The sequence below is a fragment of the Lasiodiplodia theobromae genome (genome assembly GCF_012971845.1).
Source record: "Lasiodiplodia theobromae strain AM2As chromosome Unknown scaffold_84, whole genome shotgun sequence".
In the NCBI taxonomy this organism is placed as follows: domain Eukaryota; kingdom Fungi; phylum Ascomycota; class Dothideomycetes; order Botryosphaeriales; family Botryosphaeriaceae; genus Lasiodiplodia; species Lasiodiplodia theobromae.
This window is the reverse complement of record NW_023336568.1, coordinates 19,374-40,020: the sequence shown is the minus strand read 5'-3', so window position 1 is coordinate 40,020 and position 20,647 is coordinate 19,374. Positions and strand designations below refer to the sequence as shown.

At 49.7% G+C, this 20,647-nt stretch overlaps 1 protein-coding gene across 1 annotated transcript; it reads left to right on the top strand.

The window, feature by feature from the left end:
* Window positions 1–13,490: 13,490 nt before the first annotated feature.
* Window positions 13,491–15,689, top strand: LTHEOB_12921 (MYND finger family protein; the record flags this gene model as incomplete). The annotated part of the gene is made up of 7 exons (XM_035509842.1): window positions 13,491–13,507; window positions 13,575–13,713; window positions 13,768–14,035; window positions 14,098–14,489; window positions 14,584–14,681; window positions 14,807–15,080; window positions 15,147–15,689. The coding sequence occupies 7 exons, from the start codon at window positions 13,491–13,493 to the stop codon at window positions 15,687–15,689; spliced, it is 1,731 nt and encodes a 576-aa protein (XP_035363344.1).
* Between the last annotated feature and the right edge of the window lie 4,958 nt (window positions 15,690–20,647).

The window sequence follows — 20,647 nt, the reverse complement described above, 5'->3', positions numbered from 1 at the left end:
TCAAGCGGTTGTCTGAAAGTCAAGGAATCCACTGGACTCATCACGAGACGCCCATATTTGACTACATCCTTTGTCGTAATACGGGCTCTCTACCTCCTTTAGTATTTGATGAATTTGCGAAACAACACTTGCGTAGCTGCGACTCATGCCGTTCTGGTTACATTCGGTGGCTGCATAGTCGTAACCGTAATACAACCATATCTCGCGGTCCATCTAACGCTAGTCGACAACTATAATATATAGCTTTAAGATATTGCAAAACAATGAACTTCGAAGGCTGTTCTATCATTACCACTTCCGTGCCGGGTATTCACCTTTTCTAGATACTTTTCAACAATTGTTTATAGAATATGAACCTAACGTACTCCACAAGCGAGCGGACCACACAAGCGAGTGGACCACTTCAACAGACCCAACCAACTTTATAGTCGAATAACTCCACAACGCCAAATAAAATCAATAATTTACAGAATACATGTCACTCTTCGTTAGTTTCTACATCTTTTTTACACGTGCGCGAGTTATGTCCAGTCTCGCTGCACTTCTTGCACCGCCGTTTCTTTTTCACAGGCTCGCCCGATTCTACCTCTTCTCCGCGCACTTCCCGCGAAATCTCACCATCCACATTGACTTGAGGGGCCAAATCCAGCCCTTCCCTAACTGCGAGCTCACTGTGCTTCTGAATTCGCTTCCTCTTGCGCTCTCTGCGTTGCGTTGCGAGCGCATTTGCATTTCGAGGCTCTACGTTTTCCGCTTGCATAAGCGTGCTTTGGGAGCCAATTTCAGCCAGTTTTTGCGGTGTTTCTGACTCCTAAGCTGCATCCTCGGCCACCGGAAGTGTTGGCGTTCGAAGTCTAACACCAAACTTCGAAATCACGGCCTCAGGGTCGTGCAGTGCCAGGCCTGCTCCTCGGAATCCTCCTTGAATGTTCTCTCTTGTAAAGGTAGCTACGAAGGCCACCTTCAATGCGGGTAGAAAGTCTTCCTTCACGACATGGGTGTGCAGCGCGCGCATAAGGCTCGCAACTTGCTCTCCGTACGCCCTTTATAGGGGCGAGAAACAACCAACATCAAGCGGCTGGAGGAGGTGGGACGAATATGCAGGCATGCAGAGCGTAACAATATTCTTTTGCTCGCAAAACTCGTCGAACTCAGCCAACTGATGGCTTTCATGGCCATCGACGATTAGAAGACGATATGCCCCCTGCATGCGGTCTTTTGTGTGCTTATCGAAGTGCTTTATCCATTCGAGACCAAGTTGGTTCGTCGTCCGGCCACTGTCGCTTACCCCGATAGCCCAATCGCGTGGTGTTTCGTTGGAATACCAGTTGGCAAGATGGTTCTGTGCCTTGAAGATCACGAACGGCGGGATCGCCCAACCTGTCGCGTTGATTCCTTGGATCACCGTAACCCATTCGCGATCACCTTGTTACAGCTGCATTGGGCGATTCCGTCTCTCTGAAGAGATAACGACTGAGCTCGTCGAAGCCATGCCCATCGCAAAGCCTATCTCGTCGAAGTTGTGCATATCTTCGTCCACGATACCATACTTCGTTTTTACGTTCCCTACGAGATCAAACCACTCCGCAATTATAGTCGGATTTTCGCATTTTGCTCTCTGGCTGTCGTACGCACGATTTAAGTAGATTTTGAGCTTAGGAGTCCGTCCGACAAAGTTTAAAGGCCAGTTCTTGCCAATAGGATGCGCGTCGCGTTTAGAGAGGAGGAGGCTGGCCATTGCTCGAACAGCCTTAAGCCGCGGTAGAAACCCTCGGGAATCTAGGTCGAGGATATATTTGACGATAGCCTCCTCTTCGGTCGGGCTGAGCTTCTAGGATTTAGACGTGCAATCGCGTCGCGCCATAAGTCCGTCGCGTCGTCGCGTAAGTGTAGTGCGTAAGACTTTTTACGTGTCAGCAGCGCGTCTTTTGCCTTAAATTTGGTTTCGATCCGATAGACTGTAACTCTAAGAGTACATTCGCTTCATAAGAAGAAGATTAAAGCTGTAGTTGTTGCTGCATTGGGTTGCAAAGTGAGGAGGACGCGTTTGAGTTTCGAGTGGTCCTCTCGTTTGTGGAGTACGTTGGGGTTTATAACCCTAAATATACCTTCTATTGTTGTTATTACGTCACAGCCTCCACGGGGTTAGGAAAAGGCAGGATAATGATGATGATGATGATGAATTCATGGCCCGTCCCAGCCACCGAATGCAGCTATACGGCGTGCGGCCGGCTCACTGCGCCCGCTAGGCCCGTTCGAGCCGGCGGAGTCCGGCCTACTCTCTATCTATTCTACATACCTCTATAAACATGTCTCTTAGCGCTACAATCTTTCCGTAGTACCAGGTGTCTCCGTAAACTATTCCGTCTTTCTTTAGTATCAAGCTTTATGCTATAGATAAGATATCGCTCTAAATTGCCTAGAGAGCTTGTTTATTATTATAGATTTTGTTACTACGATGTCTATACTGCACTGGCTTAGCAGCCTCCTTACGTCCGTCGTCCAGCATCTCCGCCCCCTTTTATTTGGTACACGAAAGACGAGTCTTAGCCCGTCGAACTTACTACACGTATATAGCACGTAGCTAACTGTCTACAGTCTACGCCCGTAGTCGTATTTACTAGATTCTATACTTAGTACTTTCCTCTAGTAGAGAAAGTGCCGTAGGCCAATCTTGCCCGTTTATATCTACGTGATTAGCGAGCTTAGCGCCCCTAGTGTATACTACGGTAGAGCTCTAGTAAATTTCTTATTAGTTTAGGCGCCACTTTTAAAGAGCTGCCGGCCTCGTTTACTATTACGCTAGATCTGTCTCCATTCGTCCATTACCACCTAGTTTATCGCTTACTTAAGTACGGCCACCGGGCTCGTTTACGTAGAAAGAGGCGGTAAGGCAGCGGATAGGCGAAAGAACGTAATGTAAGGCAGAGTTTTCGCGAGGCGAGGAGGTGGTAAGGCTGCAGGAGGATTAAACCCAAAGTAGAAAGACCTCTGTACGATGGATTAGAAAGAGTGCGATGGATTTAAGCATATATCTTAGGATAGATTTATCGAATTTAGTAGGTTGTGTCACGTAGGCGGTGAGTTATATAAAATTCTAACTTCCCCGCTTATTCAGTTGCGCTGTAATATCGGGCGTATTAATGCCTATCTATATGGCTTGACAATCCTTGTAATGGTTGCGTTAGCGAAGTGGCTGTGGCAACGCTATAGCTTTCAGCCTTGTCAACTAGCCAATCAATGCGAGATAAAAAAAAAAGAAATGGGTGCTACATTCGCCTATACGTTCTAGGAATCAAATCCGCTAATACCTAGAATAGTTTTTGTGGCTGGATGAAATGACAGAGAGGCAGCGTCTTAGAATCGTTCTTGGGTTTCACGAAATCCACAGTCTAGCCTAGAATTGCGCCTCTTACTTCATAGCCACGCGCTTACGACTATAATATTGGCTGAGATGCCTTTCATATGTGCAGACCACATTCCGCTGATAATCAGACAAGACTGCAACACAGCGTTGCTCGTTTTCCTTCAGCTACAAAGCCAACCCACGGTCATGTCTTCCTCTAGCAACCCTTCCACTTTCTCACAATGGATACCCGGAGACAGCCAGAACCAGGAGTACCTCGCATTGAAAATGCTGCCTCCAAACGAAAGTCCATCCAGGATGCCAAGTTCGAGGACCTTTGGGGTCTTCACAGACAACGATGACATTAGCACGGAAGTACTACTACACGATGAGCCCCACATCCTCCATACAGGCAAGGACAGCCCAAACGCAACCAAGTTTTCGCCCGGTAAATTCCAGGCCGAGCCTGACCAAATCCCGAGAAACCGATTCACCTGGTACCGCCGAACTCGATCGCTCGACGCATCAAGCTCTTTCGAGCTCAAAGATTGGCAATGGGAGCTTGCGGCCTTAGCATTCAGCCTCGCGTGCTCCGTAGCTATCGTCAGTTTCCTAATCGCATTTGGAAAGAAGCCAATGGCCGCCTGGAATGCCAACTTCGGCATCACGCTGAACACCGTTATCGCGACCTTCTCAACAATGTCACGCACTGCTTTAATGATACCTATCGCGTCATGTATCAGCCAGCTCAAGTGGATACATTTTGTTGGCTCTGCACACAGCTTGCAAGAGTTCCAATGGTTTGAAGAAGCTAGTCGCGGGCCTTGGGGTTCCTTGACACTCATCTGGAAACTGCACTCGAAAGCCAAACTGGCTGCTTGGGGATCTTCTATTACTATTCTGACCCTGGCTATGGGCCCATTTACGCAACAATTAATCTCGTATCCGACCCGCTACTACCGTACATCCGACGCAGCTATATATGTCAGTCAGGAATTCTACGATCTATCTCGGTTAAATTACGATATAGAGCGGGCGGTAGTTCGCGGCATCTACAGCATGAGTCCGGACATTAAGTTTCAGTGCCCTAGCGGCAGTTGCCTGTGGAAGGAATTGACGACTTTGGCCGTCTCCAGCACTTGCAAGGATGTCCTTCACGACTCAAATGCTTCCTGTAGCCTTAACCGTAAAACCTGTACCTTTGAAACTCCTTCTGGCTATACGCTAAGCTCCTCAATGGATCCAAGCAACAAGGGCCCCTCCGGAACGGCATTCAACAGTACTTTTACCTTTGAAGACCCCAGCGAGCGTCGAGATGACGGACTACGCAAAAGCACAATTGCCAAGTTTGCTATGCTTCAAACGAGTAGTTCATTCGACGTGACGCAACTCATAGAATGCGAAACTCAGTGGTGCGCCAGAGTTATTCGAGACACTACTGTTGTCGATGGAACATTTTTACCTGGCGATTCTACGGATTTCGTGCTCACTGGGATTGTAACAGCTTCCGAACACGGTGGTTCAACGTGGAACGGCTTTAAGGTTGCAGACGATTATCCCACTTTTCCCAGAAACCGAAGCTTTGCAGTTTACGATTCATCCAACACAGCAATCATATCTTATCTCAGAGCGATTTTCTCCTCGGAGAATGAGCAATCAAATGGTAGGGTTGATGTCGGGGCAGGCACGTTTGGTACACCCTTGTCGTTGTCCACAAATCTCATAGAGACAGTAAGTATGACCAGCGATAGAATGACATATGCCATTGGACAAAACCTAAATGCAAAAATGGTAGAAGGTCAGTCTACTGAGCAGTAAATTCACGTTACTTGGCTTTGGATTATGCTACCTTTAACGGAAGTTGTTATGGGTATTGCATTCTTGATATGTACGTTAGTATATACCAGAAGAAAAGGGGTAACTGTATGGAAATCTTCAAGCATACTGCCGCTACTTACTAAACTGGACGGTTGGGGGGCTTCTGATCTTAGGGTCACTTCTTGGAGAGACATAGAGAAACGCTCGGAGGGTATGCGTGGCCTTCTAATACTAAATAGCACGGACGCACAACGTTTCTACGTAGCGATTATTAAATAATGGCGCTGATTTTTATTATTTCGGTCTTTTATTTAAATGTATTTTCCCTCCTTTAAAATAACAAGTAAGAGCATCAAATATCTACGACGAGAATCTTTATTTGGCCAGCACATTTCAAGTAGGCGGATTTGCACACGTTGTCAGTTCTCTGCAGCCTACTATTGATGCTATTTGTACGGAAGTTGCGTTCTACTTCTACACCCAATTGCTACAAAGTCCGACAACAGAAGACTCTAATGTTACGGTATAGCGTCTATATGGTTAAGAAATAATGATAATTTATACACCCCGTCGGCCTCTACAGGTCGTAGGGACGAGGAACGTTATCCACGCTAAGCTATATTACGATCCCGGTCTATTCGAGGCCCGGCGCGCTATATATATAGAGCTATTCCCTTCTGTTTAACAATCTAAAAATAGATAGACAAAAGCACTAATAGAAATACTAAATAAAACGTAAGAAATAAAGATAAAGAAGTATAAAAGTAGAGTTATCCTCTATAAACCCCTCGTACTATCCTCTTTAAGATTACTTTCCGAGTATTATTAGTCTCTATAGCGGCGTAACGGCCGGTTAGAGAAGGGGTTTATTTAATTTAAGAAGGACTAAGCTCTTAGTCGTAGGTTACGATTAGTCTTCTAGTAGCTAGAGTAAATACTACTATTACTTTTACTACGCGTATATCTATCCGCTACTTTTCTAAAGATTCGTCTATATATCTATCGTCGGGCCTTTTCGTACCCGACTATCTACCTAGTATAAAGTTAAAATCTTTATTTCTATTTTCTAGGTTAACTCATAGTTTATTTAAGAGATGTATTGTAACGGCGGGCCTCTGCCTCTAAGGATCCAACACCAAAGAGGGTGGAAACCTGTCGAATGGGTTTTCCTTGAGTGGGTACAAGAAGAGGGTTGGGAACGAAGTGAGTAATAGCACGACTGAGCACTGCGTGTGCGAAGGCCTTGTTACCAATAGAGTCCAAATTCTATTGTTGAAGTTGACCACGAAGGTCAAAGCTATCTAAGGAGTATGGTTTATATACATGTAGGAGGGTTAACAATCTGGTATGCTGCTCTGTATGCTCTGCGGCTCTGTGGACAGAGCAGGCAGAGCATCATGGTTCTGCTCTCGCTGCTCTGTGTTCTTGGCGAGAGAGCAGGCAGAGCACCTTCTTGGCGTCACGTGAGCCACATGACTCCCATAGGTCCTTTTTCACGCCGCGCGGGTGCACCCCACTTCCTTCCTTATCCTGTCCTTTCCTAACCCCGTGGAGGCTGTGCCGTAACACCATAACAACATGTGTACTAGGGCAAGCGAGCTTAGCTCCCTTTCTTCTATACTCTAAAATTGGGATACTTGAACAATACGACCCCTGATTCGATATTTATTGGTCTGTTATATCTTCGCAGAAACCTTTTCTTGTCTCAAAACTAAGGTTCTAACTCGGTTTTCTTTCAAGTTTCCTCGATGGCTTCATTCAGCTCTAGCGACGAGTTATCTATCGTACGTCCCGGCTCAAGATTGTGGTTTTTGGCCTCCATCGACATCTCCTTAAACGCACCGATAGTGACTATTGTAGCTTCTTGGCCTAGGACTTAGCTATGTCAGAAGCCACCATTCTAGTTGAATATTTCCCCCCTGTAGCCATAGCAACTACAGATCCCAAGCAAGCCTGGGTTACACATTGAATAAGAACTGATGGAATTCGGGCTTTATCGGTCGAACAACTGATGAACTGAGTGTATTCTTTCTTTCTTCCATCTACCTGGCGTCGAACTCAGTGTCTTCTAAAAATGAGTGACTGAGTTAATTAACTTATCCAACAACAAACAACGGAGGTGATTGAGCTCATTTTCCATCAACCTTTATTACACAGCGCCGAGCTAGAGCCCGGATGAAAGGAACTACTACTGGAGAAAAATACCTAGACTACGGAGTCTCCCAGGGCTCACTAGCGTCACCGATACTCCATATGCTATATCTCTCCACACTACTTAAGGTGTCTCACGGGCATTATTACATTCGCTGCTGCACGCAGGCCCAAGAAGCCGATCATTGATCAGTTTTACTTCGGCAGCGTTGGTCAGTTTTGTCTGTGGTAATCCGCAGTGCCTGCACAGCGGGTTTACACAAAACTTCATACTTTGGCCTGTTAATATTGCTGCTTTCTGAACACATCAGTGGAACTGGACCAAGTGTGCGCTGAAAAAGGCGATGAACCTACGGCTTTAGAGGGCTGCTGCAAGCGAGTCTTGGCTCCGACCTACCTGGTCGTTTGAGCTTCCGTGGGATTGATTGGATTGGCTCACGCTGTAAGATATCCCGGTCGCACCGAGCTTGAAGTAAGAGACACAGTTCGACTCCCCTTATGAATCCACTCTCGCCTTCTCCGCACTACTCGATATGGACGAGCGTAAGCCGTGGCAACTTTGAGCGAAACATGAACGAACTGGCAAAACGCAGAATCATCCATGCGTCCTGTGACTACAGTACTACTGTTCGTATGAGTGACCCGAAAGACACCGATGCCCTACTACCATTCAACATCGAAAGCAAATTAGCGGATGATTTTGCGTACATCTCTGCGTACGATGTTGGAGTGGATTTTGTTACTTCCGCAGCGATCGAGTGTTCAGCTTAGCCTCCGGGCCTTACGATTAGGCTCGCAGTGAACGCAGGTGTCCAAGATTGCGTCTTCGATTCTATCATGAGGATCCTCAAAGAGCTCAGAACTTGCGGAAAAAGCGGTAAGCTAAATAATATCAGACTTGTTCACCTTCTATTCTAATAGTATGCTAGCGGTATCTCGTAATGGCTGCGCTGAAAGGATCCTGGATACCGTTGTCTTGTTGAACAGGAACAAAATCTTTTCCAGGGTCGGATCAAAGCGCTATGAAAAGCCTGCATACGACCGGAGCGAGCGCGGCTTGCTAGGCGTCCGTTTCAAGTCGTTCGTTAGCAAAGAGAGGAAGCAATTACGCCAGACGCCACCCCAATTAGCCGCTCTTATCAATGAGATCGATGAGTTCGACGACCTTCTAGATGTTCTGGAGACATCAGCAGACACAGTTTGTTTGGACGAGATAAAAGCTATCATCAAGCAGGCGGCTATGATGACGAGAGGAGGAACGAGCATTCAGCCCCGGCTTGAAGAAATGAGGATCCCGAAGTCAAAGCTCGATGCTCGCGAGGTGCAAGAGATGGATAAAACAGAAAACTACTGGAGGATATGTCAAGATCTGGTGAATGTTCGTTGGAAACGTTCCTATCGGATGTTCTTCGAAAATTCGCGACTCGAAAGGGTTGAGCCCTACCAATTCGCTCCGTCTGCCTGGCCAACGAGTCAGAAACACGGGCCGCCGAATAGGTTTGTCCATGCAGAGGTACAGCTGCTCATCCACTATGAGGTGAACGGGTTTCAAACTTTCCCCCGCGTGATAGGATCATCGAAAGAGGCTTGCTATCTCTGCAACGCTTTCATCAAAGCCCACGGCCGTTTCTGCGTCACCAAGGCACATCGACAGTTTTTCGAGAAGTGGACGGTCCCTGAGAGAATAAAATACAGCCCTGAGAGCCTTGGGCGAATTCGACGGTCACTTCAACTTATCAACCAGGAAGTCAGCCAGGATCTGAAGAAACTGCGAAAACAGAGAGTATTCCGGCCAGCCCCGCTCCAAAGCTCGATCAACTTGAACAATCCTCTAGTATCGTCGCCTTCGACTTCCGTAATCACTTCCGTATTGAGTGGGGCAGCCAGTAGCCAGACTCCTCGAAAATCTGTTGACAGCGGAATATCCTCGCCTTCTGAGATGAGAGACGAAGTACGCCAGAGGCAGGGCGATCCAACAAGACCTTCGACGCTATCTTCAAGATCGCGATCGGGGTGTTCGTCCGTGTCGACTGTCAAGCCTACGGAAGGTATACCAGATACCAGTGAAGATGACAGTACAATCGTTGCCGCTATTCGTATGCCAGCGAGTTCAGAATCCAGGCTACACGCATCTCCAGGGAGATGCTTAGATTATATCGAGCCAACACCGGAAAATTGGCCGAACGCTGTCCCGGAGAATGATGAAGTGAGAACAATTGATGATCAGTGTGGGCCTGCATTGTGCATGGCTGCGGGTACTCATAGAGATGGGGCCTCTCCCGAAATTGTCACGGAACGGCGAGCAGGGAAAGATAGGGATAGCACAGCAACGAGTCGGACTGCGTCCGCCAACGGGGATGCTCCTCATCCCGCAAGCTTTACCGTATCTCAGGGGTCGCAGATTGAACTGCTTGCAAGCGCAAGCGGCCTCTTAGGGGCCGCTTACAAGCATAAGGGGGGTCCAGATTCGATCAATCAATCCGCCAAGACTCCGCTTGGATTGATTGATCGCTTGATAAGCGCTTGCAAGCTGGATTTCTACTATAATAGGCTTAGTGTTTTCCTAATTTAGAAGGTATGATACGTGCATATCAAGATGGTTTCAAGGCTACCCACCCCCTCCCCCCCTCCCTCCTCCACAGACCCGCCGAGATATATAAAATTAGTAACACTAAGCCCATTATAGTAGGTAACTGCCCCTAAGAACTGCTTACCAAGCGCTTGCAATTAATTGGGGTAATTTAGCCCGCTTGCAAGCCAAGCGCTTGCTCCTGAAAAATCGATCAAGCGGGTCCGAAATGGCCGCTTGCAAGCGGATTGATTGAACGCTTGCAAGCGCGCTTGCGCTTGTTGCGACCCCTGCCGTATCTCCAGATCACGCTATCTATATTCGGATGAAGAAACTCCATATGCACATCTACTTAGAAGGTGGATGGACGGATCACTCGGATCAGCAATTGGCAAGCATCAGCATTCATCTAGCTCAACCTTCCGAACTCGAAGAAAAGTCACTGGTTGATGTGCGAGCCACGAGTCCTGGAGAAGATCTCATCTTTGAGAAACCGACCCATGCTGATGGAGAAGGCTTGCAGCTCAATCTCCAACTTGGACATGGCGAGCCTGTTGGCTTAGTGTGTAAATGGCAGGCTTCTGTAGTCAATGACTAGATTGATACATCGAACGGCGGTACTACCGAACTTTCTCTAAGACATATGTGACTGTATTGAACTGGATTGGATTGGTCTATTCAGGCTACTATGCCTTCTATGGAGATATTAGAGCCGTCCGTACTTTTCCGTGTCATCGGTCCTCTTGTCCCTTGCCTCAATTCTCAGCTAAACTCCGGTTAGTGATCGTACGGCGACTGTGCCGCCCCACCACTTCTATCGCGGCCGGACAACCGTGTAGTACACTTTAGAAACTGAATCACCGCCTAACCTACCAGCGAATCCGGCTCCTATCGTTGCTTTGGCTCATCAACCGGTTGTCTAGTCCGCCAGTCCTGTATCCTACTCCACCCTCCAAGCATGAACAACCCATCTCTCCTCCTTTCCCTAATAGTAGGTAACAGCTTGCTACGTATCTGCCACCCCAGTGGACACACGAGGAGGATATGCCTCAGTCTCTCTGTTCACTGTCCACACTCACACTGCCCCGACTCTTCTTTCCGCAGGTGAAAAGAAATAGCTGGAGGAAGCTATGGTTAGTCCGATACTGCATGAGAGTAGCCGCGCTCTCCGCATTGAGGCTGTTGTGTAGCTGCAGTGCGTGTTGCTCTGGGAATGCTCCGTCTAGCTTGCGCGTGTTATTTCCCCGCAGCCCTATTTCCGAGCTTGATTTAAACCACGTATACGAAGGCTGCCGTGGGGTGAAAATGACTGGGAGCAATACCCCTGCAATGAAAATGCCAGACAATCTCCTGGTTGGAATCCGTGCCTTGATCAAGAACCCCCACGCTACGATGATGCCGCACCCCCTCCTGTCAATGAAATGCCCTCATTGGATGAAATTATCTGGGGAATATCGTGGCAGCCTTTGGATGAGACTTGTCTGTTAAAGGACGCCGATGGTATTTCTCGTCCCCAGAAATGCAAGGCAACGGAAGCGCTGGTCGAATGTCCCGATCGTCCTGCCAATGCTCCAGCCGGGAATCCCTTCCAAGACACAATCCTAGGTACCCCCATGGAGGCGGATTCTAGTCAGAAGTCGACACATTTCGGAGATAGTTCTCCGGCACCACTTTCATGGGTTTCGCAGGCAACAGAAGTAGAGGAGGCGATGAGATTGTCCTTGGTCCGCCGTGGGAGCGCAGCCAGCGCCTCGAAGCCCATGAATTGTGCTTTACTCAAGCAACCCTGCCTACTCCCGGAGATGCAAGAGTGGATTTTAAAGATGTGGGACTACGACTTCTGCGCGCACGACATCCGCCGCGATCAGCTCCTCAATCTAGGCTCCTATGCACGCAAAAACTTGGTGGGCCTCTTCGACAGCACCAAGGCGGCGATGCAGTTTGACTTTTTGGAGAGAGCGTCGAAAAGGCTGATCGTTCCTGGTTTACGCCTGTCTGGCCTTAGGCTTGATGTGAAGCACTTTCACAGTTGGTTGGAGAGCCGTATTAACCGCAACTCTGTGACGCTGCTGGCTGGGCCATTGAGGAATATGCACTTTACGCTGAGGGAGGTCGGGCTGCGGCAGGTGGAGGGAAGCGAAGCTAGGGAATTTTACGAGTAGAAGGCGAAATGCTGCGCCATAGCTTTTTTCATGTTTGGTGGAAGAATGTGAACGGATCTGGCTTTTGTTGGACAGGTGTGGCGGATCTTGAGAGGTTCTTGATGGAGATGCGCCCGGTCTTCCTAAGACCTATGCCTCATTGCAAACAGCCCTCTTTCTAGTTTTCTCCACTTTGATTGGTTGTTGTCAAGGCTGTGCGCGGGCGGCCAAGGGAACATTAATACTGCCGCTGCAGCTTTCAATCACCTCGGCTTCCTTTTAACGTCAAGAGTGTATATAGCCAACTTCATTTATTGTTCACGTGATGAATCCAGCTCCTGCACCACAGGAGGAAGGTCTGTAAACTAACTAACCCCAGTCACTAGACAAATCAAGCATAGCAATAGGCCGCCAGTCGAGTTTAGGTGGGTGCCGGCACACCAGGGAATCGCAGGCAACGGGAAAGCACATAGATTAGCACTGCAAGCCACGCAGAGCAACCAAGAACCTCCTTTAGGTAATCCAGTACGGTCGTTGATAATAGCCCAGCGCAAGGCAACCATCTCCAAATTGTGGAGGAAATCCTTCGAAGCTGCCAAGGTTGGCGAGTCCATCCGCAAGCTTGACCGCGCGCTAGTGTATCTTCACACTAAGAGGCTCTATGACCCCTTGAACTGCAAAGAAGCAGTAGTAATGGCCTAGTTGAGGACGTCAAAAGTGAGCAGAAGCACCCGAATGCGACTGCGGAGCAGAGAAGGAAACAGCCAAGCACTTCCTCTTGGAGTGTCCGCGTTGGATGGATCTCAATTCCCTGCACTTTGTCAGCTTTTCTATTAGTACGTTCGTTTGCATCTCTGTTTTGGACTGTTGGACGGGAGGAGGGGATGGCTTCTTGTATACAGCGTGCTGGGCCTCGAATGAATCGGGATCCCAATGTAGCTTAGAGTAGAATAGCGTTCCTTGTCCAAGCAGTTTAAACAAGATAATCCCTCTTGGTCGGCTTGTCTTGCAAGATGATAGAGGTAGGGTGGCTCGAATTTGCTTGTCTTGCCAAGTGCTGACAAGGGGTAGGTTCGTTTGGACAAGTGTCCTAGATGACAAGGTCGCTGCAAGGAGCAAAGGGAGTTGGCACTTGAGGACTCGTCACCTGGAAAGGACGAACGGAGAGAAAATGACAGAGGCCAAAGATCGAAGACCAAGTTCATTGTTCTTGATACGGGTAGATGGGTATTCCGTCTTTATAGCCGTGTGCTCGGGCAGAGTGCAGCCTAAAGAAGGCAGGACCAAACCCCATGCACGTGTATTCTATAGACGATTTCGGTCCAAAATAAAGGAAAGTAAAATAAGGAAAGACACCCCTCACTGCCAGTGACCCCTGGTTTTACCGGCTGCATGCCGCTGCCCGCTACTAATATCACCGCTGTTTGTGCTGCCCATCTGCAACCTCTCACCTTCCATCCCACCGATGTGGCTACGAACTGCGTCAGCTCATCATTGGCCCAAACAACCCGCAATCAACATATCCAAGAGCTTACAGAAAGTGATCTAGAATGTCGCGTACAGAGCCAGCTCCACTGTGGCTGGATAAGGTCTTCCCTGCCTCCTTCCCCTGTGCAAACGTCCACATCACGACCGGACAATGCGGTAAGGTCGGCGTCAAAACATGTACGAACTGCTATATGGTCTTGGTAAGCTCCAATAATGCTTCCTAGATTCGTCAGATACTGATCCAACCGCGATAGTACTGTAGCAAAGAATGCCAGAAACGTCACTGGGCTAAACACAAGGCCGACTGCAAGTCTAGTCTGATGAAGACGACGTGGCGGCCGTCTTGGGAAGCGGAACAGCGGCAGCCACACTTTGTAACAAACATTACCTCGGTCGCAGACTTGGCTACGACGCACGGCAAGCAGAAATTCCTCTGGGGCAACGTGCCTGCCCTAGACGTGCTCAACCTCGATGCCAACGAGGGAATCCACTACAAAAATGACATCAACATACTCTTCGCCGGTACCAACCCCATCAGCCCAAACCAACTCAACTAATTCTGCTAACTTAACCCCGCCCCACAGCCTCCGGTGACCTACGTAACGTTGTCAAGACCATCACCAACATCCCACCCGCCTACGCCCCGCCATCCCTCACCGCCGTCCTCAACGACCGCGATATCGACATCGTCGCCCGTAACGCCGTCCTGCTCCTGGCCGCCCTGTACATCGATAATAACATCGTCGCCGCCGCCGCAATGCTGCACACATGGTACTCGGCGCTCATCCCGGCGGGCGTCCTGCAGCAGCTGCGCGCCACGGTGCTGCCGCTCATCCAGGACGTATGCGCCAAGATTGCCGACAAGCCCGCGGACCGGGCGCTATCCAATACGTTCACCCGCGGCGGTTCGTGCAACTCGACGCTGCGGCTCGTGCTCGAAAAGCGCTGCTGGGTCGCGCTGCTGGGATACCTAGAGGTGCCGGCCGGAATAACGGCCGAGGAGGGTGCGGACGGCCACGGTGCTGGCGGAGGCGCGGAGAGACTATGTTGACCGTGCGCTACTCTGCCAGCCACCTAAATGGCGGGGCGCGACGATGCGGTTCCGAAGGGATGGCGTGGTATTGCCGTTTGGGACTGCGATGGGGCCGGTGTTTGATACGCCGAATCCGTGAGTGGCTTTTTTTTTCTGTTTTTTTTTTGGTTTTTTCTTATCGTCTTCTTTTCTTCCTGAGGCCTACTATCTCCACTTCTGGTACGTCTAGATGTATGTTAACTGTATAACACATAACACAGGACCTTCTTCCAGGAGCGCGGCGTGTGGCCGATGATGGACAGCGCGGATCCGCTCAACGGTTGGTCGATGGACGACATCTTGCAGAGCACACCGCTGGCTAAGAACGACCTGTACGGCGGCTTGTTCTTCCATGTGAGGAAGCTGCTCGTGGACTTCTGCGCCAAGCTCAAGACGATGAAGATCAGCTTCGTGCTGCTACACAAGGATGCTGCTGAGCTGCCCAAGATGCTGGCAACTGACTTGCAGCTGACGCAGTTATTCGACCGGATCGAGGTACATATACCCGCCCGCCACATCTCTATCGACTAGAGGAATGCAGCAGCTGACATTAAGTTATAGATATCTAACATCGCGGATCGCTTCTATCTGGGGCTGGCCGCGTCCCTGCGCACCTTCGCGCCGCTCCTCCGCCCGCCCAACGAGAACCCGGACGCGACGCTACTGACGCTCTTCATGAACGCCATTAGTGAAGTCGAGACGCAGCAAGATTCTATGGCTACCATGTTTCGCATGACGGACCGCGCAGTGAGATCCTTTCTGCTCCAACGCCACTCCAACCACCAGAACACCGAAGCCGTGAGGTACGCGTCTGTGATGACAGCTTTTAAGGACTTTGATGGCCTGTTTGAGCGGTACAGACATGTCTGCTCGTTCGATGCCGTGGCCCGGGCTGCTCGGGTCGAGGAGAAGCCCGTACACACCATCGCCGCGCCCTGGCCCTTGAGGTTGGGCGAGTATGCGACCAAGGCTGAGTTTGACAAGTTGATGGCATCAGGTCATCGTGGAAATGAGAGATACGTGGAGTGGCAGAGGCTGCCTGGGGCCTTAGGTGGAGGAGAAGAAGCTGAAGCTCTGCCCGGTAATCAGTGCGTGGCTGGCTGATTCCAGGTAGGACCATTTGGGTACATTCATGAGGAAACATTTCCATTAGCCAAATCTCTATTAGCCTTAAAACCACAACGGTGGAATAATCGTTTTGAAGCTTACAGACGCGTACTCTCAACCGTCTTCTTTCGTGCTGTGTAGTTCAAATCTTGATAACTCTTTTTGTTGTGTCTCAATGTTGAGTAGACATAGAGGTGTTTTTTTAATGAATATAAAGCAGCCCTGGCTTAATATTCCATTTTGGTTTTCGTCGACAAAACTAAACTACCTTTGGAAAGGAGTGCTCTGCTGCAACGCCCATGTCTTAAATTTGCGTTTGCGCCCCCATTTAATGGAGTTGTTCCCAGCGGGGCGACCGAGAATCTAGCCATCTCTTGAAACCCAATTTGTTCGTCTCAACTGATATCCTGTTCACAAATGTCATCAATTTCTACAAAAAAGCGAGGTCGGCCGGCCAAATATGCTTCAAAGGACAAGAAGAAAGAGGCGGACGCGAAGAGAAGGCGAGTGCAGAGAAAGACCGCCTCTGCAGTAGAGGGAGAGGCCCGATTCGACCAACACTACGTTGTGGAACAAGCACAAGCTGTGTCATTTTTACCAGTTTCAGGGCTAGGAGATACAGCAACGACGGCGCAAACTCGTCTCGTCGAAGTAAGACCCGCCGGAAGAGACGAGCTCGAGGAGCTCCTGCCACCTTTTAAGTCCCATAAGTAACCCTTTACTGGTTCCTGAAGCGATGGGATTCGGTGACGCTTCAGACTCTGCTGATTTGCGTGTCTCGCGCACGGCGTTCCCGCCAGCCGCTGCGAACAAACAAGCTCGCGTGCAGGCTCGTTTTGCCGATAAGATAGTTCGTGCCACATCTTCAGTTGTCTTCGAGCCATCTATGGCAGCATCTGGCCCGTCCACGCCTGTATTCGATAGCGAGACGCTCGCAGGTGCTAGAGAGCTGGAGGAAACATCGCAGGGAAATGCTACTACATTTGGAGAAAGGATATGTGCCAGCACAAGTGAAGATGGGGATGCAGCTGCGGCTGGTGTACATCTGAACGACAAGGCGGAGGACGTCAGCCGACTTGCAGGCCGATTGGTGGACCAACTAATTTAGCATCGGGGATGCTGCGAGCATTGTTAGAGGCAGTCTCGGGATGAACATGCACAGCTTCACTCAAGCTATGTTGGTCTTCAGGAATACCTGGACAGGACTGCAGAAGCTGTGCATTACCCCGATGTCTTGGGATTGGAGACCATTGCAACCCGGGAGGCGAATCTTGCCGCGCAGACAAGCGGGGCAAGCAAGCGTCGCATATACTGCGGGGTCGACGAGAAAGATGCAGGTTCGGCTCCAGTCCACATCTGCCTTGAGGCTGAAGACCGGCGGACCGCAGTTGCCGAAGTCACGTTTGACATTGACAGCGTTGTTCGCATTCCGAGCAGTCTGGCCATCGCGAAGCAGGGCATTCGTTGGAATCCCACGCAGATGCCAGTCTCCGACCTCCGATCAGGTCTGCATCTCAACACTCGCCCAGTTCGCTACATTGATCGCCATGGCCATGCGCGTACGGTGCGGAAACCAATCCATCAACTGCCACACTACAGCTTTGGACGGCTGATATGGTTTGACGATGTCTCGCTGTACCTGCTCTTTCCACACCTCTATCGAGAAGAACAGCAATCGAGCCGTCTCTTGGACGATGATTTCCGCATCTGGATGGATCAGATCTTGCTTCCAGCCATATACCAACACCATGGCAGTTCACTTGTGCAGCACTATCGATCGAGCTATGACCATAGTCGCTACAACTCCACGGCTCGAGGAGTAGAAGCGCGATCGCAGCGGACCGATGCGAGACCGAGGGAACAGCTTCTTTCCTATTTCTTTCCGCCAGACTCCCTCCATGGGATTTGGCAGACAATCTGACGGTTTGGGGTTTCGCGACACGATGAGACGGCACGGCTACGCTGGGCTCATGCACAAGGTGACTGGGAAACGATGACGTTCCGGCAGCCTTTTGCGCAGTATATGATGTTCAACAATCCGTCGATGCAGGCAGCCTACAATGCACGGTACAGCCAGGTCCGGGACGTACGCGTCGATTTTATCCGAGTCGACAAGGTTCGTCAGTGGATGGTGGAGTTTAGCGCAGTGCCAACCTGCCTGGACTTTCTGGAAAAGTATCTTCGGCAAGCCTGCCTCTGTGCTTTCCGCAAAGATATCTTTTCCAACATTAAATCCTCTTTGCACAAGGGTCATGCGGAGAAAGCCCTGGCTGGCCGAGTTGGTCTTTGTTGGCCGAGTGTGAATAGAGTGATGAAGGACAGACATCGGCCTCCACAACTCGCAAAAGGAAATCGGCTGGCGGTGAAGAGCATAGAGGTGCTGTTTTCCTGGCTGTGGGAATGGAAAGATGGGCACTACGAGCGGAAAGGGTGGAACAAGAAGCCGTACCGGATGCTCTATCAAAAGAGTTTCGACACCATCACACTGGCCCGAGGAAAGCAACAGGGCCGCGAGTGGAAAAATACGCTGAGAGAGTCGTTCTTCAAGAGCCATTGGATGCTACCATATCCACAGAATCAAGCCTTTATGCGGAAATCGAAAGAGACCAAAGGAGTAATCTGGTGGCCGAGCTACCACGAGGGGCTCGACAGGTACTACGCGCAATTGGCAGGCTACCGGTTCTTGCCGCAACTTTTTCCTGCGTCCTAAATTGAGCACCATCCTCCTAGCGGGTGGGGGCTACGGCGTGGATTTCTGGATCATATGCCGTACGAAGTCGAACCGGAACAGGATCTCCTGGACTTACCGGAGGCGGATGTGTATGAAAAGCTGTTGGATATTAGGGCCAAGTTTAATAGCGTGCCTAACGGTGCCACTGTTGCGGCTGAGAAGGGGCCAATCGCGATTTATGATGTGAAAAACATTATAGAGGACCCTAGAACGTAAAGAAAGCCTGTCAAGTCTTGGAACGTACTGGAATGTAGCATACAGTTGAACAAAGAGATGGAAAAGTATGAGATCTTGCAACATAGGAAAAACCTGAGGAGGCGCCGTCGGAAAGAGCGCAGCATGAATATAGACCAGAATTCTGACTAGGGCTCGGAAGACAACGGTACAGAGTCAGAGGTGACCTCCGACGAGGAAAGCCTGGAGCAGTAGAAAGTCGGACAACTATCTCTTATCATGGATATAGAAAACAAATGCGGACTCGAATAGCTAGGGATCGCGAGAAGTATGCCAATCCGAACCTTCACGCAGGTGTGCTCAAAATGCATGAGCCGAGGTTGAAAGGTTTGAGCCGACATGGGTGGTGAGAAAGACAAATTCGCTTGTAGTTGGGAACAATGAGCGCACCGCTCCGGCGATAAGAGGAAGTTGATGTCATAACTTGCGAGTAAGGAATGAATCGACAAGTGCTACTGAAGCGTGAAGCAAGATTTACGACTAAAGTCTCTGTTATGCGACTGGGAATATTTCTCAGATATTCTTAGTGTAGAAAAAAGGATTTTTGCCTGTACAAACAATACAGTCGCTTGCAAAATCGGCTTCGCCCCAGCTCGCCTAGATTTTTATCTGAGCACGGACCATACAGCCAGTTATAAATAGTGCGCTCTCGTTACACCAAGTATTGTACGGTAATTTTGTAATTTGAATGTCGCTACTAATTAACAGTCTTGTCGCAAAGAACGATGGCCGGAGTTTCTGATGCAGGTGATGTCAGATCCAGATCTTCCTAGCATACTTTCCACATTCAAGATCGCACAGGACGAAATAAGCTGCTCTCTGCACGATAGAGCTCAAGATGAGGTGGTCATGGGCCTGTGTGGACTAGGCCCGGCCCGCTGCGCCGCCGTTGTTGGCTGGACTCCTTCCGGCCACGTGGCAAGATAGGCAGAGCCGCGTCGCTTCCCCGCAGTCTTCGGTAGACTCAACTCTCCGGACATCAACTCAACTTTGCCCTACATTACTCACAATATGGCGCCGAACCTTGCAATTTCTCAGCACGAGCAAATAAGGGACATGATTCGCAGCAAATTGACTAATGCCACAATAGCCAGATCCGTCGGCTGCAGCACTCGCTCCGTCCAGAACATACGATCGAACCTGCGATGCTTCGGGTCCACTAAAGCACCTCCTAACGGGACCGGACGACGCAGAATCATCACGCCGCCTATGCTGAGCGCATTGCTAGAACACCTCATCGAGAAACCCGGACTATACCAAGATGAGATGATTATCTTTCTGTACGATGAGTTCGATACTCTGGTCACAGCTGCGACGATCAGTAGGGCTTTAACGTCGGCAGGCTGGTCCAAGAAAGCCGCCCGCCATGTTGCAAAGGAGCGCAACGCAGACCTACGAGACTTCTATCTTCACACTCTATCGGCGTTTCGCTCGTACCACTTGGTGTATATTGATGAGTCTGGATGTGACAACCGGATCGGATTCAGGCGGACTGGGTGGTCCCCCTTAGGAGTGACACCGGTACAAGTAGCTCGACTGCACCGCAGCCGGCGATACCAGATTCTGCCGGCATACGCGCAGGATGGCATTGTCCTTGCTCGCGTGTTCCAAGGCTCAACTGATAGCGTTATTTTTGAGGACTTCATCGAGCAACTGCTGCATCATTGCGGCAGGTGGCCTGAGCCAAAGTCAGTCCTGATTATGGACAATGCTTCATTTCACCATTCGGAGAGAATCGAGCAACTATGTGTCGAGGCTGGAGTAAAGCTGCTCTACCTACCGCCTTACTCGCCGGATCTGAATCCTATTGAAGAATTCTTTGCAGAGTTGAAGACATTCATCAAACGGAATTGGCAACATTGTAGCAACACCATCCGGCATGATTTCGGGGCGTTTTTAGAGTGGTGTATCGATAATGTAGGAGCAAGGAAATCAAGCGCTAAAGGCCATTTTCGGCATGCTGGACTTTCAATCGAGGGGCTGTAGAAGT